Genomic DNA, 25884 nt, shown 5'->3' on the forward strand with positions numbered 1-25884 from the left:
AGCCTGTAGTGGTTTTTGAGCAGTACGTATGTGTTAAGTTTATCATGTTACTGTTAAGCCTTGGTGCACTCTGGAAATGTCTGGCATTCTTATTCTTCTGTTAGCAAAATGAGGTTCAGGAAGTTTAAGTGACCAGAATTCCAATAGATTTCTGCATGAAGAGAAGGGGGAAAGGGGAGTGTGTTGTCATGGCTTACAAGAGGCATTAGAAGTGATGATTGGATGTTCTTTAACAGTGCTTCTTCTATATTTCTAATATAGTTTTTCTAATATAAACGAAATTGGAAATTAGAGAAAATGTCACTTCAGTATTAATATATCACAAGAATCAAGTCACTCAGAGGACACAATCCCTCCAATACATCTACATAGATGCTGAGTGTATTTAACTGTTTCAGCAGAATACTGTCTGTTGATTCTAAATATAGTGATCCTTTCTTTTAACCTTGTTTATAATGGTTTATTTTTCACATGAGATGACTGAATTAAATTAAATCACACCAAATTTAGCTTATTTGATGTTTAGGATCTTAGACTTTGAAATAAGGTCAGCCTGTGTTATGCATGTTTCTGGGTGCCCCTGGACTATTCCTATGTGGTCCAGAGCTGAGAAAAGTCACTCTGTTGTCAAATTCAAGTCTACCTGTCTTCTGAAAAAGTTCAAAAGTTCTTATGGATCCACAGTCAATAAAAGGCTGCAAATGATTGTTATAAAGGGCTGACTGCTTTAAGACAAAAGAACTCCTTTCCTTTTCCAGGTGAAAACTTGTCACACAGATGAAGTGTTTTCCTGAAGGTCCCTCAGAAAATGTAAAGCAGAGACAGGTGATGAACCCAAGTCACTTGACATCCCACCCTAGCCAAACTGCCTACCTGCATTATGGGAAACTCAGCAAGAAACAAGGGTAATGAAGCTGCCCAGCTGCCTGGAAAAATGACTCTGCTGCTATACAGCAGGTAATCCTTTAGATTTAAGAAATGGCATAACTTGTAAGGAGGAAGTTTACAAAATATGTCATCTGAAGACACTGCCATGTTTAATGCATTTGGTGCCGATGATTTTCTTTCCCTTGCTATACTGTTTACAGAGCAGCTGGTGCAGAGATGTTGAGCTGCTACTGAAGATGAAAGGCTGGTTGTTTTTCAAAGTCCTTTGTGCCTGTTTGCTCCTAACTGGAGCTGTCAGTGTAGATGCTTTTTATTTCCTTTATCACTATAGGTCTGAAGTCCTGTCTTTAAAGATTTCCTCAACTCAAAGGAAGATTTCTTTTACTCTAAGTCCCAAAAGACCTGGAGGGTCTTTGCTCTTTTGTTTGGGCTGAAATCTCCACAGGCAATGCTAGTGCCTTCGAAGGATTGCTGAAAACCTTTAACCCCCAGCCAGCCAATGTCCCATCTGAAGCCCTTTGATGAAGGCAAGAGGAATTCAGTCTGTTCTGCTCATTTCTGTGGCCTGGGAATGAGAAAACCCCTCTTGAACTATATAGAAGCAATGGAAAACTTCCAGTGATTATTAGTTAGTTGTGTTTACAATTGTACACAAAGGATGGAACTTCCCCCCTCAAAACAGCCGTAGAGAGCATGTGTTAGATACTGTACAAACCCTCACAAAGAGATGCTTACTCAAGTTGTTTAAAAGCCAAGTAATCAAGGCAGCAGAACCTTCCCCATTCCAAAACCGAGGCACTGAAGTTATGGGAGGTCAAGTCACTTGCCCAAGATCATGACAGGAAGATAAGACACAGCTGAGAACTGAAACCAAGGTGCTGCTTTGATACCCTAACAACATGATTTTCCTCTTGTGTTCCATCTCTCATGCACTGAAGTAGGCTGAATTACAGGATTTTCTCTCTTTCCTATAGTCTGTTCTGTTACTTTGGTGAAGGAGCTATCTTAGAAGTCTCTTTGATCAGTCACTAAATCTGTATGATCTCACTTTTTTAGAAATGTTTTAGCCAATGAGTTTCTCTCAGAGACAATCTAGTTGGTCTGTAATGGCAGTCTGAGGGGCTGCCCATTCCAAGCACGCAGCCTTCCCACCCAGCCTGCACCAGCAGGGTCATAAGTCAGTCAAACCAATGCTCCCACATGGCAGCATCACCCAGATGGAAAGCAAATCTATGCAAATCTCATAACAAAGCTGTACTGAAAAGAACTGGATCCTGAGTGTTCTTGAAAGCCCTCCCCATCCATGCATTCAAGTGACTTTCTGACTGATTAAATGCTCTTCAGCTAAATGCACTTTTCATCTGTAAATGTGTTTTCTGTTAACGATTCACAAAAGTGAGTGAAACTGGTATTTTTCATGTTGCGCAGTAGCCCTGCTGCCAGCACCCAGCCCTTGCTGACCACAGCTTATGGCCCTGGAGAGGAGCTGCAGCTGAGCTGATTGTGAGCTGTGTGGGGCTGAAAAGTCCAGAGTCCAGCCACCCTCATCTTGGCTGAATGAGAGAGAAACAGTTCCACAGTCATGTTGACAATGGCCAGAGTGGATGGATCTTGCTCTCCTTGTGGAGCAGTTTGAACACCGGGCAAGGAGTGAACCAATACTGGGTGTGCTGAAGTCAAAGGAAGAATATCTCTAGATGAATTTCCAGTTTTAATGTTCTCCATTTAGCAGAATGATGGCACCTGGACACTGGGAGATCCAAACAACTATCTGCTTGCTCATATGAAATGTCTTCTTCCAGTTCTATTTTTTGGGATATTGCGTACACAGCAAACCCCATGCAGAATGCACACAAACTTCTTCCTCCTGTACATCCATGTGTGAGCTACTTCTTTGCTGTTAGTGATTACCCATTACACAATTGAGATTAGACATGCAGGAGTGTGAGGAGGGTGACATTGCTGCCAAAGAAAACTTGTGTTCTGCATCTTAAGTATCAGGTCACAGGAAACTGTGAAGAGTAACCAAAATGCATATGCCTACCACTGAAGGTGGTGACAGGCTCTCAGTAGGGGACATAGTTCTTCCTCTCATTGTTATATTTGGAAAAAAATGCACAACATCACTGCAAAAAAACCATTCCCCAAACCCAAAAGATGGCAGCAGTCACACCATAAGTCTGTTCAGAACTGAAAAGTTAATGTGAATCTTTTAGTCCTACAGCATTGCCCCCACTTTGCTTTCTCAAAAAGCTTGATCTAAGAATGGCACAAATTCTCTACCTGATTTTGCTACCAATTTTGCTGATTTCTACTTTTAAAAGGTTTTCTTGATTTTCATTTTGTAAATTTTAACATTGTCAAAAAATATCCCAAGTGCACTAAATATGTTATCTCTTGCCACAGAACCCTTTTGATAATTAAGAGATTGATCATCTTCAGCAACAGACATAAAAGTTTAAACAGTACATAACTGTTCTTTGTACTAATGCAATAAAAGTGGGTTTACTTTTACAGTGGTAAATTTAGCAGCAATCTAAATCAACACCCTGTTGATAATCACACAAATCATCCTTTAAAGAGAAATGCAGTGCAAGTGAGCTTGTTAGTATTATGGGCACATTATTGTCTTTACTTTCCCCAATCAGCTTTTATTCATGCTTTTACAATAGGTGTAAATTTTTATATTTCCTTAGGCAAGCAGACGAATGAACTGAACATCCAGAAGATTACTTAAAATAGGTTATGGGGATAAGAAATAGACAATCCTGTACAAAGTGTCAGTGGATTAGAGTGCTGAGTTCTGCCAATGGGCAACTCTGCTCTGCTGGGGCTGACAGGCAGCTGAAAAAGAAAACCTTGACTGGGGGGTGTTCAAAGTGTGGCAGCGTGTTTTCTGTATGGATGTGTTAGGGAATTTGGGAGGGAGAATGCTGGGGAATAATTTCTGCTGTATGAGGTGTTGAATGGTGTCTGAAAAGGACTCATCTTGCATGAGGTTGAGGACTTGCTTCTATGTCAGGCCCAGGCTCCCTCAGCTGTGCCTTGTCCTTCAGTCATGACCAGGTATAGGAGAAGTGAGAGAGATTAGGGAAATGGCTTTGTACCTTTGTGACAAACACTGTGCACAGAGAATAGCAACTCTAGAAAGCTCTGGGTTTGATGCTCTCCAGCAGTAACAAAAATGTAGGGCAGTCAGTTTTATTTTTCCAACTTGACAACGTTGCTTAAAAAAAGTTGAAATAAATCACTGAGATATTTCTGGGCTAAAATTTCATGAGTGCTCATGGCATGGAAATGCTTGTTGCTCCACATGACACTGTTTCCAAGCTTAGACAAACAACATGGTGGCTGCTCACACTTGCATTGCTTCCAAGGCGGAGCTTTCATTTTTCCGCTTTTCTAGGTTCAGCCAAAGGACCTGGGTCAGTCACAGGATGCCCATTATGCTTCTCTCTGGAAACTCCAGATGGATTTATGCTTGTGGTTGATCTCAGGATCACTACTTTCGTTATATCAGGAGTGCAATTCCTGTTGGCTCTGAGAGAATCTGTTCAGCTGAATAACTAGACAGACACGTTAATAATGATCCTTTTTGCTCCTTTAATGTCTGGATCGTCCCTTGCTGTCCTCTTCTAAAACAATACCACTCTAAAATCAAACACAATGTGTATGCCACACACTGTGTTGGTCCCACCTGACTAGGGACAGCTGTTCTGTGTGCGTTGCTGCACAGTGGAAAATGCTGAGGTCCTGAGGATGACCCATCTCAAATAGGCGTCACTGTCCCATGTTTTCCCTTCTGCAGCCTTTCAAACCACCCTCCTATCTGCCTGCTGTTTTGTAAACTCTTGTGAAATTCGGTTGCAAAGTGCTACCACTCGAATTTTCAAGCAAAAGGAAAGAAACGGTGGTGCCAGATTCAGTGCAATATGACTGAAGGTGGTGACATGCATTACATTATTGTTGGCCTTTTTATCTCTGGTCTTCTCTTTTTTTTATGACTAACAAGATGACAGTAAGTCAGCTCAGGTTGACTGCTCCTTGCCTGAAGGGCTGTGAGAGTGTTTCAAGAGATGGCTGTATGATGGCGTCCCAGACATTTTAAATGTTAAGCCTTGTATGTTTGCCAGTCCAGAAAATTCCTCCTAAATCAGTTCTTAATAGTGCAAGTTCAGATCCTATGGTAGAAACAGCCTCCTTTGGTGGCAACAGCCTCCTTTGCAACCAACAGGGGTGGACTCAGCCATGATCTGGTTTCTGCGGCCTCATCGAATGTGCAGAATCACCCATTTCCGTGGGCAGGGGCTGCACCTTCGTGAGTCGCTCAGTCAAATGGTTCTTCCAGCAATGGCAGGATGGCTGTGGCAGCCTGGTTTGCTTTGTCCTGGAGAGCTGGGACTCCAGAGACTGCTACCTCATATTTGCTGCGGTCACCGACAGATGGGCATGGCTTTGATATCTGCTTGCTTTTTCCTTGGGAACCGAAATGGAATCATTAGCTCATTTTAGGTGGGCTTCTAGATTGCTGCTGAGAGGCAGTGGAATTGCATTGTTACCAGTGGGGAAACGCAGGGCTTATTACCTTACCCATTAGGGCCAGAATGAGCACTGAGACTCCCACAGCTGACGGAAAGGGAAAAAGACCAGGGATCAAGAGTCTTTGGATCGATATTGAACACAGAGGCAAATCCATCTGTCAGGTGACAGGGATAGCCCTCACCATGGTTCTGGAGTGACTGGGAGGATGTGACACAGGATTATTATATTAATTATTAGGTCGAACCAGCTCAGGGGTGTGTGGGGAGAGGAAGGACAGTTCGAATCCCACGGAGATGATGTCCTGTCACTCAGGACAGCCCCTGCGAGTCTCCTGGGGTGGCCCCGGAGCAGCTGTCACTCAAGGGCCCCTGGAGCCCAACACAGCCTCTGATTGGCTGGCACAGCAGGAGCTCCGCCCCCTCACCGGGCCCAGAGGTATAAAAGCAGCCACACGTGACTGCCATGTTTGGTTCTGCCCTACCACGTGGACAGTGGGACTTCACAGGACTCTCTGATGGTAGCTGTGTAATTTTATTTTTCTCTGTCTTTGCTCCTTCTCTTAATCTCCTTTCTTAACGTTTTGGGTAACTTGAAACCAGCTGGGTTGGATTTTGCTATGTTGTATGTGTTAGCATGTGCTAAGTTACTGCTTTGTGGAATGCTTTGTTTTGGGTGTTACCCTTTAAACTTTTGCCAGTATCTCTTGTTTCCTGGAGTTTATCAGTAAAGGTACCCTCTGAGAAAGTGTGTGCAACTTTTCTCCTCTGTGCTCTTTCTTAAGGTGTTAGAAGAACCAAAGGCTCTTCTAATAATCCAAGGGTGGATATTGTTTGAGCCTTGTATATTTTTAAGGTAAAACGCCCTTGGTGAGCTCATAGTTCTGAGATTTGAGGTTTTACAGAGGATAGGCACTCTGCAGCTGCATGCTGGAAGCATGTTCATTGACAGGAGGTTCTGCTGTGTGTCCTGAAGCCAAATAATATTTATTTCAGGAACAGTCCAGTGCTGGCTTGTGACCTTTCCTTCGTATCCTTTGGGGCAGGTGCTTGACTCTGGTGTTCTGTGTAAGCCCATCCTTTGTCTTGGTTTTGGCTTTCTTTGCTTTCTCATTTCTAGCTCGCATTGGTTCATCACATGGCAAGTTACTTCCATCGTCGCTGCCTGCCAGAATGGGACAAGGACCAAAAATACAATAGAGCAAAAGGTACCATGTGCATAGCCTGCTTTCACTGGCCAGTCCAAGCCAGTGGTCCCAAAGCTCTTTCCTTAGCCTGTAAGCAGAGAGGGAGCCTGTTGCTTTCAGTGACTCTTGCCTAAGAAAGCCCTTTGAGACTTGTCCTGCAGCAAGATACTGAGTGATGCAGACTTGCCTCTCTACAGGCCATCCATCCAGCCTCTGGTGGAGAAGAGGAGCTGCTTGCTGTGTTGTCTAAGCTACATTTGGGCAGACCTGCTGCCCTTAACTGGCTTGCACATCCATGCCAAATGCCTCAGGCAACCACCCGGTGCCTCTGCCACAGTTCTGCAAAGCAGCCACAGCTTTCATTGGCATGGCCAGAGTCATCTGTTCTGCATGAATGGGCCTGACCAGCATCTGGCAAATCTCTGCACCACCGGGATCTCTTGTAAAGAGCAGGGGACCGAGTGCTCCAGTAACATGATTGTAGAACTGAACTGAGTCACTGTAAGCAATGGCTCTGCCCTGATATGGTTGCCTTTGAGCTAGAATGAGTCAGGCTTCTTTCCCATTTAAAACCACCTGAATCCACAGTGTCCAGCAGGCATTTCTGTCGCATAGATGTTTTTTGGGAGCACATGGTTTCAGATTCAGTGGCTTTGGCAAGCAGCACATAGCTGAGGTATCTGAGAGTCTGCCCCAGCAAGGGAGGGCTGGGTGGGGTGGAGAGGTAGGACAGATCTGGCCTATGCAAGTGACAAGTGGCCATGGTTTTCACTCTGCTCTTCCTTAAGAGCAACACCACCCAGAGGTTGTCCTTGGCTGACTGGTAGATGCACCATGTTCACTGAGCAGGCAGCCAAGGCAGTGCAAACCTGTATTGCCACTCACTGGCAGTAACTTGCCTCCCTGCATGTGCTTTGTCAGAGCCAGTGCACCATTAGCAAGGTGGAGAAGTAGAAGGAGAGTGTGCTGGCAATGCAGCTGGCTCTGTCTCTAAAAGATCTGGGAATGTGATGGTCTTAGTAACTCAGAGATGCACATTTTCCCCCTCACCATCATGTCTCGGACTTAGGAAATCTCCACAGAAAAAGCTGCCTGTATTTTAAAAAGAGTGAAAATGTGAAAAACATGGCTTGAGTCAGTCAAAATGTTTTTGATGTGTTTTATTTCAGTTGTAAGCTTTTATGACGTGTTTGCAGATCTTTTTTATCTTCAACAACTAAAATTCTTGAATAACATATCTCAATAATGGTGAAACTTTGTATAAGCAATCAGAGAGAAAACAATCTTCTCAATTCCTTTCTACTGCCAGCCCATGCTTTTCACTGGTTTAAGTGAATGCCTAATTTCTGCTTTAAAAAAATCAGCTGGAGTAATGTGAATTCGCTTGATTCAATTAGAAAGAGCTTTTGAGGAGCTGCAAAGTCAGGGAATTTATCTCTTGTGTGATAAATGATGGCAAAGAGGTCACCACTTGATATAAAATTAAGCCCAGCACTAGTTTTTCCTAGCTTCTAGCTCAGTTTTAAATGATGCTGGTAATTCTGTCTTTGGTTTGAGTCAGGAGATCACAGTAAGAGGCCTCACAAAGCACCTAGAAATGATTTGATGATGAGACAGCAGAGATACACATACCCATGTTTTACAGTCCTAACTGCAAGCAGAGACATTAACTTCTGATTCACCAGCAGCTGATTCCAAATTCCTCTAAATGGCTTTAAGAAAATATATATTTCTGAGCTTTGCCCCCAGCTAAGTCTTTCCTCATACTAGGTCTTCTACCTACTTGACTGATAACATGAGGCACAAGGTGGGAGCCACCTAACAGCTTAGCACCACAGTAAATCTCTCCACTCCTTGGAGCATGTGTAGTTTTTTAACTAGACTTTGCTCCAGCTCTGTGTCCTTACCACACAAAACTGTCTTGGCGGTGACAGCCCACTGAAATCAGTGGAGTTACGCTCTTACATCTGTGGATCTGGTCCTACAGGCTCCTCCTTATGTATGCTGTGCCACAATGTCATCCTGGTGTGTGACCTGCCTCCTCCTGTGCTGGCATATTGAACTGCCTGGATGTATACATATTCATATGTATTTTGATGATAAATGATGCCTGTAATTGTTCCAACAGTTCAGATTGAACTGAGGTGCAAGGAAGCAACCCTGCCTGACCAAGATACAGCAGAGGAAACCTCTGCCATAACCAATGACAACAAACCACAGCAATTACTCAGTTAAAGCTAAACCCATCTTTAATCAGGACAGCCAGTGTAAGAGCCCCTTGGGATTTTTGTGAGAAGGAGGAACTCCTAAGCAGTGCAAAGGGAATTGTTCCTTTTTATTCCAGGGTTGAAGTTGCCCCCAGATTTGCAGATACTAATTTTCAAAAAGAGAATCATTAGTTTTTAATAAAGAATTTGCAACTTGGGCAGTGGAGGGATGGACTGAAAGCATTTCTCCATACAGTTTGGAGTTCATTAGTGTACCCATCAGGGAAAATGTGTGACAAATGTGCAATTGGATAAATATTCCATATTTAACCTCCAAACCAGTAATTCAGGAAAAAAAAGGCAATTTCTTCTAAATCTCAGTTCCAGGTGACTGCCTTTTATCTGAGCTCCATTAAATTATTCCCCTGCTAAATTCTCATGAAATAGGCTTTTTGCTCCAGCAGGCGTTGACTCCCTGAGATCATTTTGAAAGCAAAACATTCTGTTTTTATTAGTAATGATCCATCTTCCACCCTGATGATGTGAGGGGCTTGAGGAGGGTGTTTGTGCCTAGATGTCAATCCCTGTTTCTTCGCTGGCATGGGGATAGTCTGGGTCACCTGGTTCTTGTTTGTCTCCCTGGCTGCGGGTAGCACTGGGGTACAACAGAAAGACATGAGAGCTGGTAGTGCTACCTCCAAACAAGTCAAGAGGCAGTGTCCTTGGCCTCACATTCACTACTCAAGCTTGTAGCTAGATCCCTCTCAGTCTCATTCCTACTGCAGTGTCTCAGCAAGGTCTCCTGTCTTCAGTCTCAGTTATGATAATTTCTTCCTTCGTTGGTTGCCCCATTTAATTCCCAGGGTTTATTTCAGTGTGGCAATCACCAGACACAATTTTCCTATGGTCTCCTGTTTATTGTGGAGTTACACACAGCAAGTTTCCTACACAGCTCTATTTCAAAACACAGATTTATTTGCTTTTACTGACTCTGGTCAGAGCAGCTATTCTGAAATCCCATAGGGATGGAGCAGTAGAGGCAGACAGATGTGATGAGCTGGAGTGGCTCCACATACTGAGTGCTGCTGGCTGAAAACAGCCTTGACCTCTTTAATATATCAGGTCAGTGAAAACAGGGCTGGACAATACTGTGGTATATAATGTTCTGAGGGGACTGGGCAGAACTACCTCAACATTTCCCAGGTGGTGTTTCCTTGGGGCCTGTTTGCCTTGACAGATTTCTTCCTGTGCATGAACTCTGAGGCAGAAGGAATACTTTACAAAGCTTTTTATATAACTGTCCATGTTTTTTATGGCAAATTGAGCTCCCTTCATCTTGTATCTCTTCTCTTCCTTCCTCTCCTTGATGACCTTGCAGCCATCAGTGCCTGAATTCCTGCCTTTACGTCCCTCATTTTTTTTCTCTGCCCTCTCTGAGGAGGATTCCATATCCATGACCCAGCATATGTGGCTTTACTGCAGTTTGAAGGGCAGGAGCAGACTTGTGCCTGTCCAAGTGAATAGAAGATTCCAGAATTCTGTGATTCCCTGCCAGGAGCAGCAATGCAACTGACAAGCTTGGTTTGGGACTTTCAGGCTCCTGCCTCTATGCCAGGGAGCCTGGAAGCTGCCAGACCCCAAGGGTTCACAGGGTGGGTACTCACTGTGGGTATGAGCTGGGTTCCCTGGGCAGCCAGGTGTCCTCACTCCAGTGCAGTCCTGCAAACACCCAAAGAGGAGATTCTTCCAGTCAAACCATTTTACTGCAGGTTTGGCTCCACAGGAAATGCAGAGCCCAGGTGACAGGAGCATCAGGTTTCTTTATCTCAAGGGATGCGATGGCATTTTATCATGTCCTCTGAATTACTCTGTCACAAGCATCTTGAAGGTCTGGTTTATCTTCTCTAAAATGATTAGTACGCTGCTCATCAATCATTCTTATTTCACAACTAATGTGCTGCAGGTGGTTTACCAACCTGAGCATTTGGACTGAAATAATTGCACTCTCTCGAGCCCTGTGCCTGAACTGGGGGGAAGCTGCTGGTGCCTTTGAGGTGTCTGGGTGCTGTGGGGATGGGGGCATGGAGTGCTTGGGTGGATGGCCAGCCAGCCACCTGTGCCAAGCTCTGTCCTTCTGCAGGATGCCAACTCTCAGGAGCTGCACATTTCAGTTTTACAGTAGATTATGAAGGCAAGGCTGAAGAAAGTGAAAACTTCTTTTATTTCTCAGACAGTTAAAGAGCTCAAGGTTATTTTGTCCTAGGAACACATGTCTGTGTGCCTGGCTTGCTCCTTACTTCACTGCAAGCTGCACTTGAATGGCAAAGTGATTCTTGTATGTGTAAAAAGTGGGGGTGCCTGGGAAGTGTTCAGCACTCACAGTCACAGTGGCTTATTGGAGAAGCTGAATAGTCGGCACAGTGAGTTTTCCCCACTGCTTGCCATTCACCAAAGCCTAAGTCTAATTTTAGGCATTAAGCTGAATATGGATTCTTGAAAACATACGGCATCAATTCTTAAAGCTGATTGCTTTTGGTAAGTTGGCTTGATATAGCCAAATCCTTTGAGTTGTTTTCCATTCCCCAATAGGGAATGTGAGAAGAGGAGGAAGATCTAGGTCTGAGAGAGCCCAGGTCTGGCCAAGCTAGCTCCAACAATGTACTTGTTTTAGCTATCTATCTTCCCTGTAGGACCAGCTGTTTCTTCAGGAGCCCTGCTCTGGAATGCCTGCAAGTTGGGAAAAGACCTCACCAGTAACTCTACACTTACAAAGCCACTAAGTGGTACAGAAAATACAGAAGACTACCCTGAAATACACAAAGTAAAGAGTTAATGAATCCTCAAGAAACTTTTAAGTTTGCACAGACAAATCAGAGGGGAGTTTCACCAGCACATTTCTCTGGCCAAACCTGCAGATAAAGATTAACTGAAAGTCTTCAGGGACAGCAAACAGAACAATGTTGCTGTGAGGCCAAGTGTTGTTTTACCGTTTGTTCTCTGTACGTTACCATGGAGTACAAGTGCTGCTTGTGGGTACAAGAAGAAATAACCTTATATTCCTACCCTACATTTATCTCGGACACATCCTGAAGTTTAAACAGTTCATAGTGCTCTTCTTTAGTACTGGACCGGTCCACTGCTTTCTTAATGGAAATCCCTCCATCTGGGGACACTCCACTGACACCTTTGTTTGAGACTCGCTGCAGAGATTTCCGTAAGTAATGTGCTTTGATTGTGTTCCTGTTCTTTCCGCGTTCCCTGGCTGGGAGTGCTTGAACAGACTGACATGGTGTGTGGAATGTTTGTGGGAGTGGGCTGTTTTGAGGCAAGTGTCCAAAATATCCATGAAAGAGCTTCAGAATGAGAGTTGTGCAAATCTGTACTGCAAACCCGTTTCTGATATGTATGCTCATCCAGGTGAAAAACTGGGAAGTGTATCATGTAACCCTATGTGTCCTGTTGTGCTTGCATATATTGCAGATCACTGGTGCTGTTAATTACCTGAAATTCTTTACAAAAACTTCTTGACAGATAGTTCTGAAAAACATATAAACCTAAGGAATAAGCACGGCTGTTTGTAGAAGGGGGAGGGGGGAAGCAAAAGGCAGAAAATGAGCAAGCTACTATTATTTATTTTTTTTTTTGTGAATAATCACCCATCTTTGGATATGACAGAATAACTCAGAGGAAGCTGATGTCTCTTTTTGCTCTATTTTCAGCTAGTGCAGGAAGCAAAAGTGTCAGAAATCTCTCTGCAAAGCCTGTTTTGATGAGATTTCCAGCCAGTTTCATGAATGAAGTTGGTTTGGATTAACTGTGAATAAGTCCTTGGGCAGAACTAGCAAATCATGGGTTCATTGATCACAGACACTTGTGTGCATGGCATCTGACCCAACACTCAATAAAGGCAATGAGAAACCTACTGGGGCAGCTTACCCAATAGCTGTGGAGCCACTTTGCAGTTCCAGAGCAGCTGGAGTCAGCTATTCCCAGACACTGGAAACTGGATGGGAGTAAAATTTGCTTATGTTCCTGATTTATGGAGGTTTGCATCAGGCCCAGGGACAAGTTCTCTACTGCTCATTTACAAAACTGATGTAACAGATGAGACCTAGTGAGAGTCAAGCTCATCCTTTCCTCCTGCTGCTCCGATGTTTTATTTCCCATCTGTAATTAACAAGGATGGATGCCTACTTCTGGGATTGTTTAACTGTGGGGGTTGTTTCAGGGCTTTCCCCCGAGGCTGTCTCCACAAGTAACATGTTTTTTAAGTTATGCCTCTCTATTGATCCATGTCTGAACAATTACCAGTGGTGCTTGCTCTGAGCCCAAAGGTGTCTGCAATCAACCCCACAATGATATTCAAGGAGAGCGCTATTTTGAAAGGCTGCCTCTCCCAAAGTGTGCTGTGTGTTTAAAATGTGACAGGCTATATGACAGGACCTGAAACAGAGACATTTGAGAAAGCTTGGGAACTTCTAATCCTTTAGCCTGAGCCCAGCCATACTTCCTGACTTTGGCTTGGGAGCCTCTGTTTCAGACACACCATTTTCACCTGGCATCTGTATCTTTAATGTTCCTGCAGAATAAGCAGTGTTTTAAAGATGCCTGACTTGATATTACAGTGTAATACTCTGCCTGACAAAGCCCTAAAATCTGGTGGCTGGTAAATAAAAATGATTGATAATGATTGTTTCATTAGAGGCATCAATAACTTCACCAGAGCTGTTAGGAAACTAACAGCTGCTCCAAAAATGGCAAAGGAAACTTTGTGTTAAGTAGCTCAGTTTGCCTACTCTGCAAACTCCAGCTAAGGCTCCTGGGGGTCAGGTTTTCTGGAGGTGGAAATCCAGTACTGAATGTCTTATGGGGCATCAGGGCTACCAGTTCTGCTTGTGAGGCTGTGTGAAAAGCTAAAATATGTGCATTGTGAAGTAAAATCACTGAGTGAATGATCCCTCAGGAGTAGTGGGGCCAGTTCTTGTTTCTGTGGCTGCTTTTTTTCATAACCTTGGAATGATTGCTCTTTCTCCATGTCCTCGCAGGGGCTCAATTGCTGGACCAGTCTTGTAGTAGATGGAAGAGAGTAGGAGAGGTCAGGCCTCCCATCTGCTTCTTTAAGCAGCCTGGACAGCCCCATGGCTGGCAGAGTTTCTGCCTGCAGAGACTGGAGTCAGCAAAGTGCCAAGGCAGCAGGACACTATGATCCCCATCTCCATATGGACTGTCATTGTGCTCCCACACAGCTGCAGCACCAAACTGTGCTTGTGGAGCCAGATGCGTACAGGAGACGGGACTTAAAGGGAGCTTCCTTCAGGAACAGGAAAGCTCCCACTTTCTACTAGAAAAGCTGCTTCTGAGCTTTTCTTTTAGAAGGCAGATAGTCATCTGTCACTCCTTCTTAGCCTGGTGGTAAAGTCGCTTGGGCTGACAGCCTTCAATTTGGGGTCTGGTGCAGCGAGACAAGTTGGAGTGAGCCTGTTTGAAAGGGTCTGTGCCGATTAGGGTCAGCTGCTATTATCATAGGGGCAGTTAATTGAGGGGTATCGATAGGCAGCAGGCCATCTCTCTCTAATTTGCCTTCCCTGCCAGTTATTTAACAAAACTACTGAGAGAAAGGCTGCATTAACTTTACTTTTATCTTTAATTCTGTGACTGCAGTAAAAGCCAGTATCTGAGAAGCCACTGAATATAGGGCAGAATTGGTTCTGTAATAATAACTTGTTTTCCCTCTTTGAAAATAAATATGGTCCTTAGTAGAGAGATTTACCCATTGCTGGCAGTCAATCAGCCAGGACAATTTGGGCTCTGAGTACTTGATTAGAATAACTTTAAGGAAAATTGCCTTCCTGAATCAAGTAAGGATCCATTAACCTGATGAAACAGGGTTTGCTTATCTGGGAGGTTAAGACTCAAAACACAGCCTCGGCTGTATTAGATGAGGCCTCTTTTAGAATGGGAAGTAATAAAAACACCATCTGTCATGTCTAGTCAATCAGACCTCATATAAGAGAGGAATTATTCCTCTGACTTTACCGTTATAAGATCATCTGTTTGTTAACAATGGGAAGTGTCAGGTATTCTGAAAACTGGTTTTATTCCATCAAATTATTTCTAGCTGCCTTTATCTTGGAGAAAATTAATATTAATCTAAGTTTATACAGGAAAGAAATATTTCTAGATTAATACTGTGCTAAGGCATTCCATGTTGACTCTAGTGATTTATTGTTAGAGGTAAAACTGAATGGGAGATGGAGAAAAAGTACCATGTACACTTTACTTCTGAAAATTGTTATTTCTGTAAACAAATGTCATGCAAGTTGCTGAGCACTCAAAGGTTCTTTGAAGTCAACTGAGTATATACCTCTCCTGTAGCCATAAAGGACTTTAAAGAACTGGCATGGCTAGATCTTCTCATGTTATGCACAGGTATGGCTGGAGGTCACGGAAAAAGCGATTGCACTTTTTTGGCATGGATTTATGAAAGCTAATGAACACTGGCACTAATGGATTTCTCTGATAGTGAGTACCAGCCTTCTCCTCTGTTCACTAAGGAGCACTTGGAGACATCTAAAGACTGAATGCCAGACAGCAAAGACAGGAGATAGAAGGAGTGGTGGAAAGCTTATACCAGCATATCACCACCACTGCTCATCAGCTGGGGTGGAAACATCGTCTTCCCTTGTCACACACCACAGATGAGAGTGCAGTGGATGCATTAACGTTGCGTACACCATTGCCTGCTGCTTGGGCACGTGCTGTGCTGCTGCCCCACACATTCAGCACAGCTTTATAGCTTCTGGGTGGCCACAAGCTGGAAACCACCAGAGGTCTTTTTTTTTTTTTGTGGCATTTCTGGCACAAAACCATTCTGTGTTCAGGGTTTCTGTTTGCACAAGAGAAGTAATGGAGTGATTGCAGGTGTGTGATGCAGGTCTCAGCTATTGTGTTATGGGCACAATCCTATGCATGATCCCAGGAGGAAGGAGACAGGCTGGGGATAGAAGAGGAGGGTGAAAGCAACTGCCTAATTCAGCATTCAGTCCTGGCCAAAAGATGTGCTCCAGTTAAGCTACTGAGCCTGGAATCCTGGGAGAAAGGCATGTTGAGCAGAAGGAAGACAGTATGTTCTCTGGGGTGGCATCGGGAGAAGGCTGAGCACTCTTGGTCCCACTGATGTCAGGTGGATCACATGCCATTCAGCTCCTAGGAAAACTGGATCTTTTTTGGGGAGTTAGCATAAAGATGAAGAGTCACAGATGAGTTCTTGTTTCTATGAGAGAATAACCCTTCTCCTTGCCAAACTCTGGAGGCTTTTGTCGTGAGTGCCAGTGGAGAACAGACTGCTGTGGGCACAGGATGGCCAGAAAAAAAAGAATTGTGCTACAAAGTGTTAGGGTCCCTGGAGACCCAAATGCTGTATGTTTAGATCAACATTAACAAAAGAGAGAAAAAATCTCTAATTTTGTGCCACTCCCTTGGGGACCTGATGCAGGAAAAACCCACATGACTGCACTTCCCCCTGGAGCTGGTGAGAGCTACTCCCACTCACTGTGTTAGCAAATCGATCCCCATGGTCACTGCGGGGGGAGGCTGAAAAGAATGGATGGCACTGCAAGCTCATTATGAAAATGCAGGGAACCAGAGTTAATGAATCTTGGATGAGCCCCTAATCTGCCTGTCCCTCGGTGGAGGAAGCTGGTTGGGGAGGATGTGATTAACGTCTCAGTGGAAATGACAGTCCCTAGAATGCAGAAGGTTGTGTCATATCTGTCAGTGCTTGCCTCTGGGAGGGGCCACTGTCAGCTGAGATCTCTGTGGATTAGATCTGGAGAGTTTTTTATCAGAACAGAGGTATTTTTGGGATTTACATGTTCTCTGTCCCTGGCAGCTTGCCCTGGTGAAATACCGATTACACAATCGCAATCTGACTTTAAACTACAGTCAAAAAATCAGCTGCATGCTTGGTTATGGTGAGAATACCCTCTCTGTGATGGCAAAGATTTGAAACTGTGCAGTACATTTTGTCTCCTGACACAGGGAAACTTGCAAAGAACAATGAACAGGCTGTTTGCTGTGGGTGTATGGAAAAAAATTTGGAAAACTGGAATTAATGCCTTCTCTGAGATTCTCATAGTCCTGTAGCAGGATTAATGAATGAAACCACTCGCCTCAGATGTATGGAGGATTAGTGCTGCTTGACTCTTTTGTTATGGCCAGTGGAGTTAAGGTTAGGAAACCTGAAATAAGTGCTCAAGGGGCCTGACAAGTAGCATAGTCAGAACTGAACCTCAGGGTTCTGCCTTTACAACCTGTAGCTGTGCCCCCTCCTTCACTGCCCGATAGATCCACCCGGTTCAAGGCAACCCTGTGAGCTGGTTGTGAGGAATAGAGTATTTACAGGATTTCTGCTTTCTCGTTACCGACCGCCTCCTGCTGAAGGAAGTAAAAGCAGCATTTTGCTCAGGAGGTGGGTAGGAGAGCATACGGGGGACACCACTGGAGAGCAGGTACTGGCCAGCTGAGGGATCAGTGCAGAAATTCCCAGGGCAGTGTCTGTCCCAGAGGCTGGAAGTGAGCGTGGAGAGTAGGGCACTGTACCCAAAGGGTGACTGAGACACTGGATTCGACTGTCTTTTGGCATTTTACTCGACCCAAGGCTGCTGCAAGCTGTGATGTCTTCAGGAGCTGAGCTGTCCCTCAGAGCCTGTGGCACAATAAATCAGTAGCTGTTTTTCATTTGCTGTGATAACAGTACGGGCAGGGCAGCTTACTGGATAGACTGCTGGGCTGGCATGCAAGAGATTTCAGCGGAATCTATCTTCATCAGGATGGTTTTCCCTCTTTTGTTCGTCTCTGAAATGGAGATACTGACACCTGCTCATTGAGATGGCCCGAGACCTGCTGCTGAAAAGTGCTAAGATCCTGCTTCTGTAACCACCAGGGAGAAAATGTTCTTGGGACACCAAATGGTCCTCAAGTATTTTTCCAAAGTTCTGCCTCGCCACACACATCTTTCTTCCAGCTGCAGGGACCTCCCACCTTCTCACTCCATGAAGGGGACAACCCAGCCTCAGCTCCAGGCAAGTGGACTGGGTAAATCTTCAGATTTTTCTGTTTCCAGGCTCTCTCTGTCATTCAGAGGTTTTGAACAGAGAGCTGTGCCTGAGCCAGACAGGTGTGTCATTGGGTGTCTGAGGGACTCGGACACCTTGTGACAATCAGAAGTGATCACTTGCACTCTTGCAAGTCAGACAGCACTAACTACTATGTTAGAAACTTAGCTCACATGCCCTCACACACCAATCTTGGCTGTCCTTTTCTGGATTTGTTTTTTTTTCCCAGCACTATCTCTGTTGCTGACTTTACATACCTATGTGAACAGTAAAACTAGCTATTGTTTCAGTTGGGGACTGTCTCTAAGAAGTGGGCAGCATTCCTAAAATGCTTAAAATCGCTATGAAGGGGAAACAAAGGACTATCAGGAAGGGTGGAACATAGAAACATCCTAGGGACTGGACATGTTCCAATTGCCTGGGGCACCTGGGTGTACATTTTCTTTATGTCTTGAACTTACTGAAATCAGTGCTACCAGTCAGCTCCGAGTCAGTGCATGGTACCTTATACCACAGCAAAAAGTACAACTTAGAAGTGGAGGGGAAAATAGCTGGAAAAGAATTAAGGGGTCTCTTATCCCACCTCCTTACTGACAGCCTGGTTAGTTAAATTATTCCTGATTTTCTATGCAATGTATAGCCTTCTTTAGTATTCACTTGCTGTTAATCAGTGGTCTGTTCTGAAAGATCACAAGTCTTATTCTGGAGCCAACTTCCATTGTTTTTTTTCAGAGGTTTTGTGATACTCTCATCTTGAGAGCCTAGAAAGTAATTTAAATTCATGGTTGTATTTTGTTTGTACTGAGTTTTCTTCATTTCCTGCCTCAGCTCTCTCGTGCCCTGTGTTTTGCTTGAGCATTCCCTCCAATGAAGAGAAAAATACTAATTTTTCTGTACTATGACAGCCTCTTAAAAAGTTGTTCAGAAATAAAAGCCCTTCCTGATGTGATTCCCCCCTCCAATCTTCTAATAGAGTCACAAGCATTACCTGGTGAAGCTTTTTTTTTTTCCCCAGCAATTATTCTCCCTCCAGTTTTTCTTCTCTATTGCATTTTCTGGCCTGTAGTGCTCTAGTGCTCATATGTCTTTTCTGCTTGTTTTTTGCAGTGGTTGCCCAGAGTCTCATGCTGCTGGCTTTGCCATGCTGAGCTTTGTACTTATCTATGCCATATCTTCTTATAATATGACTAGTGCTCCCTGGATCCTGGCCACACTTCCTGCGTTCTGGATTTAAATCCTTCTTACCATCTATCTTTTCTTTAATATCTCTTCTGTGAATAGCCTGCTCTTTTGTAGCCATTATTAAAGTTTTGCTTCAATCCTCCTTGCACAAGCCCCTTACAATTTGCCATCGTCTTTTTATGAGTTGTTCGGGCTGTTCTTCTTCCTTTCACTTCAGGCTGTGCATCCCTTGTTGCTCTGTCAAATGAATCATCACCTGTAAGAATTTATTCTTCATTTCATTTTGGAATTTGATCTGTGGTCAGCTTAGGCTGCTCACTATTATGTATAAGTAGCTATTGCTGCATATGTCTCTTCACTCTTAAGTTCAGATATCTCTCAGTGTTTCCCTGAAGCATCTTTATAGTCATCCTGCCCAATTCCTTCAGTGTCAACCTTTGTCCAGCTAATAGCAGAGTTTATCAGGACCTGTAACCTATCTGTAGCCTTGACTCTATCTTGTGTGTTGAGGTGATGATGAGAAATATGTGGCCATGAAGCAGGTGGGACTTCAGTGCAATGAAAAGGGGAAGGATGCAGGTGGCTTCAGGGACTCGATGTGTGGTCATGGAGACACGATTTTGCTCCACTGCTGAACCCACAGAATTCCACTTTAAACCATTTCTGTACTGTAGAAAACATCTGATGTTTTCCCCTGCAGAGGAGTTTGCCTTAAAGCCTCTCTGAAAGAGCAGTTTAGAGGAGGTTATAGGGGAAAGCAGAAAGTAGTAAACAGCAGAAGTGGGGTACAAAAACTGTTAATCCTCTTTCAGGCAGCTCATGACTTTAAGGTGGAAAAGGGTCTGGGGGAACAGCATGTCAATGTTATGTTTGCATTCCTGTGTGATATGTGAAGAACCAGGAGCTGAAGACAGTCTGTCAAAAGGTGATGAAACCCTATGTCTTCTCACAACCTGAACTGCTAGGTGCTCCGTCCCTGGAAATATTCACGATCAGGTTGGGCAGGGCTCTGAGCAACCTGATCTAGTTGAAGTTGTTCCTGCTCATTGCAGAGGGGTTGGACTTGGATGGCCTTTAAAGGTCCCTTCCAGCCAAACTGTTCTGTTATTCTGTGATACTGAAAGACACGTATAGATAAGGTCAGCTCTGTAACCGGTGTACAGTGTCAAAAATTTGGATTTATGGTCAGCTATAGATCCTGCCTAGTCACAGAGCCAGTCCCTGTCCACATCCAGAACTGTAACTTTATTGAAAGGTCGTGTAGCTGCAGTGTGAAGTGATTGATCGTGAACATCCATGAAAGGTGCCAGGCAGCCTCAGAGGCTGTGCTCAAGAAAGGCCGATTCCCCGTGACATTTGCGAGCTGAGCAAAGATGACTTCAGATCAAAAACTAAATGAAAATTTAACTATTTTACTGGTGACCGAAGGACTGCTGTTGTGAAATGAAACATTAACAACAGGGTGAGAGCGAGCCAGGATTGCTCAACAAGGTTCGTCTCCAGGCACAACAGAGCTGGGGTCGTCCAACGCGCAGGAATCGTCCGGCATGGCAGAGGGGGACGGCACGCCGCGGGCTGCCAAGGAACCCCAGGCTGGTGAGAGAATTTAAAAAGACTTCTTGCTAATCCTAGGAGAAAGTGAAAGTAAAAAGGTGTGAGAAGGAATGAGAAGTTTCTTGGATTGTTACAGGTTGACTAGGGACCAGATGACAATCACTTAAATACAGATTAGGTACTGTATATTGTTAGTGGTATTAATCTAAATACCTTTACAGTTTTGAGTCTGTAAAGGCTGATGAATAGAGAGGAGGGATGTGGGTTTGAAGGCCCCTGGCATATTTTCCTGGTTGTTCAAATGATTTTATACATCATTTTCTTAAATTGCTTTGAAGTTTGGGAGAAGTCTGCAGGCAATGGAAACCAGTCTTGATCTGTCTAAATCAGTTAAGCCCTGCTCTTTCTTGTGATCAAAGAGTTGGTGAAAATAAGCCAGATGAGACCTAGAGAGGTTATCATGTCCTTCCAGGGTCTGGTCATTAAGCCCTAAGTGTTGCTGGCACACATTCTTCTAGCTTCTTAAAACCTTATCTCAAAAATCGAGAAAGAGGAGAGAAATGCATATGTGGTAAAAGGGCTATAAAAGTATGGCCAGTGTCTATGAATTAAAAATAAGAGTCATTATTAAGAGACGAGTGTGGCTGAGCTGAAAATTAGGAAGGGATCGTACCACAAGATGAATGCAGGTAAAAATGAAGAGATTAGTTGAGTATAAGCAGATTAAGGTGCACAGTACTGCAGCAGGGAACAGTGAGAACATGGGGTTTGTAAAAGCAGTGGGAAAATGCCGATTTTCTTCCTGAGGATTTGGGAACCAGAAAAAATTAAATTATGAACTCAAAGTCATAGCAAAATCTATTCATGGGAACTTCTGGCTATACGAGGTGTCTGGTAGCTGAATATTACATTTAAGCATGAATCATCCTGCAGACTCCTCACTTGCATAAAGGATAACTTAGAAAAGAGGAAATTATACAGAAAGCAGTCCTCGCTTTTGTGCTTACCAGGTGAAATTGTTTGGCACAAGATTTTCACAGAAATTCAAGAGGACTCCTCATCCATCTGCCTGTGCTGGGACAGGACCTGATATTTATCCAGTCCCTACTACATTCTTATATAACAGAGATCATAGCTTGCCTGAATCCTGAAGCCCCAGCCACACCATCTCTGTTCCAGTGCTTATCTGTCCTTGTTGGTACGGAAATTGGAAAAAGGAGCCCAAATCGTCTTTACTGAAAATAAAGTCAGTTGTTTCTCTCATCCTTGATGAAAATGGAGAACAGTTGGTCTCTGTGGCTGTTTTTCCTGTCAGTGGATAGGATTAGTGTCCGGTAGTCATCTTCTCCAAATGCCATCTTTTTCATTTCAGAACTGCAAAATGGTTTCTCCCGTTTTGCAATACACCAGTTTGAGTTCATACTCTGTTTTCCCCCATGCTTCTCCATCCTGGTTTGGGGCACAAAGGAGAGCAGCACACTGGCTGTGCAGGTGTTCTCTTTGCTCATGGAAAAGCTGAGCACCTGCATGTTTTGTGCTTTCCTAGTCTGATGGAAAATCATTGATAGCTGCTCTGAGAGGGATTTCCCAGTTGTCCACTACATGGGCATTTCATCTGGGCTTTATTTCCTTGTGAGACATTGGAGAAACTCGAGTTAGGATATACCACATACAGAGCTGCTCTGGCTGTTATGCCACTTACCCTGTCACCAAAATAAAAATCAGTCTGGTTTGAGAGCATTTTTTCCAATCTGAAATGGCTGTTTTGTAATTCTTACTCTTCTTTTGGTGCTTACAAGGGATTATGTGATCAAGTATCTCTCCAACTATGGAGGAACACCCCTAGATTGTACTAATCTGCCTTTTTAACGGCAGTGGTGATGCTTGTCGTGCTTCTGCCCCCCACATGGGAAGTGCCTGAGTGTATGATATTCAGCACTTGAAGGTGAATTTCATTAGGCTCTAATGATCTGGGCACATTTGAGGTATCCAAATATTATTTAAGCATATTCTCCCATATGTTTCACCCATATTCCCATTCGTTCATTTTAATGGTGTTGGGCATCTTGTTGCTCTTTTTTTAGTGGAAACAAACGAAAAGGACACAACTTTTCTGGCTTCTGTGGATGAGCTTTTGTTTGCTTGTTTTCTGGTTTAAATAACAGCCTTTCATTTTCCTTCCTCTTTCTCCAGTATTGACAGCATTTCTAACACCTTTTCTTATTGCCTTTTGTGTCCCCCTGCTAGCTGTAATTCATTTTGTGCCTTAGCTTTGCAGCCTCTACCGCTCCGTGTTTGATGTGTTTGTTTTTAGTCATCTTCAGAAATGCCACCTCATTTCCATTTGTGGTACAATTCCTTCCTGATTTTCAGCCCAGCTGCACAGGTCTCCTTCTATCAGCTATTATTCTGTATCTGTATCTGATGCGCTTGCAGAGTTATTCTCCCTGACTCGTTTTTTGTTGTTTGCTACGAGTTACCATTTATTGCCAGACATTTGAATTCCTTTTCTCCCTTTCTGTCTGTGAAGACCTTCTGGCAGCTAATGGCCTAAAGAGCTCTGCAGTGTATTAGACAAGTAGTATGTTAATCCTACTGACTGATGGGGTTTTTCATGCTAGTATTAAAAGAAATAATCATTTAGCTTATGTGACACACAGGGCTGTATACACACAGAGGAAATACAGCTGCAGAAGGCTGAAAGTATTAAGGCATCACATTGCAGCAGTGTGGGAGCTCGGTGCAAGAGACAGTGAAACCTCTTCTGTCTTCCTTTTGTATTACTCCTTTAATAACTCTGCTGCTGTGTTTGCTCTGCTCGCCTGTGTATGGCAGAATACAGCAGGTTTCTATCGGGAGTTGTATAGAAATACTTGGAGCAGTAACAGATGCCACCAGAGGACTCAGAAATATTCTCTATCACAGGGTCAGACTTGCAGGACACAAGAGTATGTGCTACCCTGGTGTGCAGGAAAGAGGACCAACGTGCACAAGTCCTGTTCCTTGCACTGCTCCCAGCACTGGGTCTGCCTTTGAGTCACTCTTGTCCATGCAGTGGGCTTGACAAACCTGAGCTCACTGGAGGCTGGACCCAGTGAAAAGGTTGTGTGGGTGTGCAGACCACTAGAGGGGCTGAAGATGAGGAGCTGGTGTGTGGCAGTGCAGGAGAGGTATCAAACTGTTGCTTTGCTGCTGCTGTAGAAGAATAAAGGAGTAAGGAGTGGGTAGACCTTCCTGGCCCCATATGAAGTTTGAGTTTCATGTTTAGTTGCCCAGTGAACAGGATCCCTGGGGATTTTCTGAGAAAGCAATGCCTGGGCATATAAGGGAATGTGGAGAGTAATTAGGCTTCCTCTGCACTCTTGTCACGTCTGATTCCTTTGTCTGAATGTTCTCCATGTCTTGTTAGCAACTACTGAAGCCAGATTAAGGATCTGTAGTGTGAGCAAAGGCCTGTGTCCTGGTTTGTCAACTGCAAACCTGGTTCTTCTGATGCCCAAGCACAATCGTCAGGAAGTTGATGCTGGAGCTAAGGATGAGTTTATGGAACCTCCTTGTATCGGCTATGGATTCTGGGTGTGGTATGTGCTTTGCTGACAAGAGAAGGGAGAAATATTTGGAAAATTCTTTGAACGTTTGCCTTTTAAAGAAGCCAAGCATAAGAGGGAGAAAAAAAACACTGTACTGTGCCAAGGATACTGCAGAGACATAACTGCTGAGGATAGTTTATGGGAAGGTTGTGAATTTTGCTTCGTAATTGCAACTGGCACTGGAAGAATATTGATGAAGAGCTCCACTATTCCTGTGGGAAGGGCATGGAAGGAAGGACATCAGAGTACCTGCGGGGAGCTGAGCCCACATAGCTGCAGGGGGAGTCCTGGGACTCCCAGCACAAATAGGCTGCATTTGCTACTTAATGAGTCCTGAGGTGTTCTTTTGGATAATAGAAAATAGAGACGGGGTTTGGGGCTGCTCCTGAGTGCTGGCTGTGCCCCCTTGATTAAACTGCCCCATGGGAAAAGATAAGGTCATTCCAGGGAATTGGTGTGAGAATGAACCCTGGGTCACTTCACTCCTGAAATGATTTAACACAGTGCAGGCATCCATGACATCCAGTGTCCAGGGGTTTGGTGTGATGAGCACTTTAGTAGTTTATAACTTGAAATGTGTAACTTTTCAGTGGAATGAGATCCCTGCAGAGTAAACCTGTCATTACCACATCGGGAGGGAGATGCACACTCTGCTCCTAAATCCACAGGCTGTAGGTGTATCTGGGACCTGGGATTTTTATTCAGCTCACATCTGCGCAGCCTACAGTGCCGTGCTGGCCTGGTGCACGTACCATGGCTGGGGGCATGCCAAAAAAACAGGGAGGTCTGTGGCACAAAGTGCTGACAGCCCCAACCTGTCAGTGATTTAGGCCGTGTTCCCTGGCTCTTCTTGAACTCTGCAGTTGTCTTTCCGGGTAGCATCTCCCTCCCCTTTCTGCCCTGGCTGCACAAATGTGCTCAATTAGGGTTAACTCAAACTGAATCAAACTTCGTGCCTGAGGTTGGAAATCTTCCCAGTCAACTCACCACAGCCACATAGCATGGTGGGAGACAAGGCGAGAGGGGAGATGAACGCTTTTCAGAGAAATGAATCCAAGGAAACTTTGTTCAATTTTATGTCTGCAGGAGATGATCCCCCCAAAGGAGATTTCCCTCTTCGGAAAAAATCCCCGGTGAGTGTTACTGCTGGTTGCCTTTGCTTTGCTTTCTGCTCAGATTGCTCTAAACATTGCAAGATCTCTCTGTTCTCTCCTCTGTTGTGCTCTGGCTAGAGACAAACACCCTTTTTTGTAGAGCGTTGAAATAAGCATTAACAACTCAAGGAAAAAATCCTTCCACTAACCTGATTAAGTTAAGAAAGTGCAGCTTAAAGGGGAAATACTAACTGTCTGAATGTTTGGGGAAAAGGGTAAGGGTTTTGATTGCTGTCTTTTTCCTGTGCACTACTTTTCTTATGGGAAAGGACTTAGTTCTCTGAAGTAGAGAGGGATGTTGTGCATGGGACAGAGAGAGCTGACCCCTGTATTTGTTTGGTTTGATGAAACCCACCAGGGAAGGGTCCCCAGATGCTGCAAAGCAGAAGGAAGGACAGGAACTGAGGACAGGCCACTGCTGAGTTTTAGAGTCCAACTATAGTGCCAGAGCCTTGAGTTTACATCTTT

At 44.2% G+C, this 25884-nt stretch overlaps 1 protein-coding gene across 4 annotated transcripts in view; it reads left to right on the top strand.

Annotated features, from left to right (window-relative positions):
* The first annotated feature begins 779 nt into the window (after window positions 1-779).
* SLC15A2 (solute carrier family 15 member 2) overlaps window positions 780-25884 on the top strand; it is a 62670-nt gene continuing 37565 nt past the window's right edge. For 2 of the 4 annotated variants that reach the window (XM_027879768.1, XM_027879772.1), the window contains exon 1: window positions 25144-25395. In XM_027879768.1, coding sequence (XP_027735569.1) covers window positions 25264-25395 — 132 coding nt within the window. In that variant the 5' untranslated portion in view covers window positions 25144-25263. Of the gene's footprint in view, window positions 958-11510; window positions 12035-20612; window positions 20715-25143; window positions 25396-25884 lie in introns of those variants that run through there. The other 2 variants (XM_027879769.1, XM_027879770.1) reach the window with 2 other exon arrangements.

This window comes from Empidonax traillii, unplaced genomic scaffold (assembly GCF_003031625.1).
Source record: "Empidonax traillii isolate 1590-97213 ecotype Southwest subspecies unplaced genomic scaffold, ASM303162v1 scaffold57:size2250009, whole genome shotgun sequence".
NCBI classification, from domain to species: Eukaryota; Metazoa; Chordata; class Aves; order Passeriformes; family Tyrannidae; genus Empidonax; species Empidonax traillii.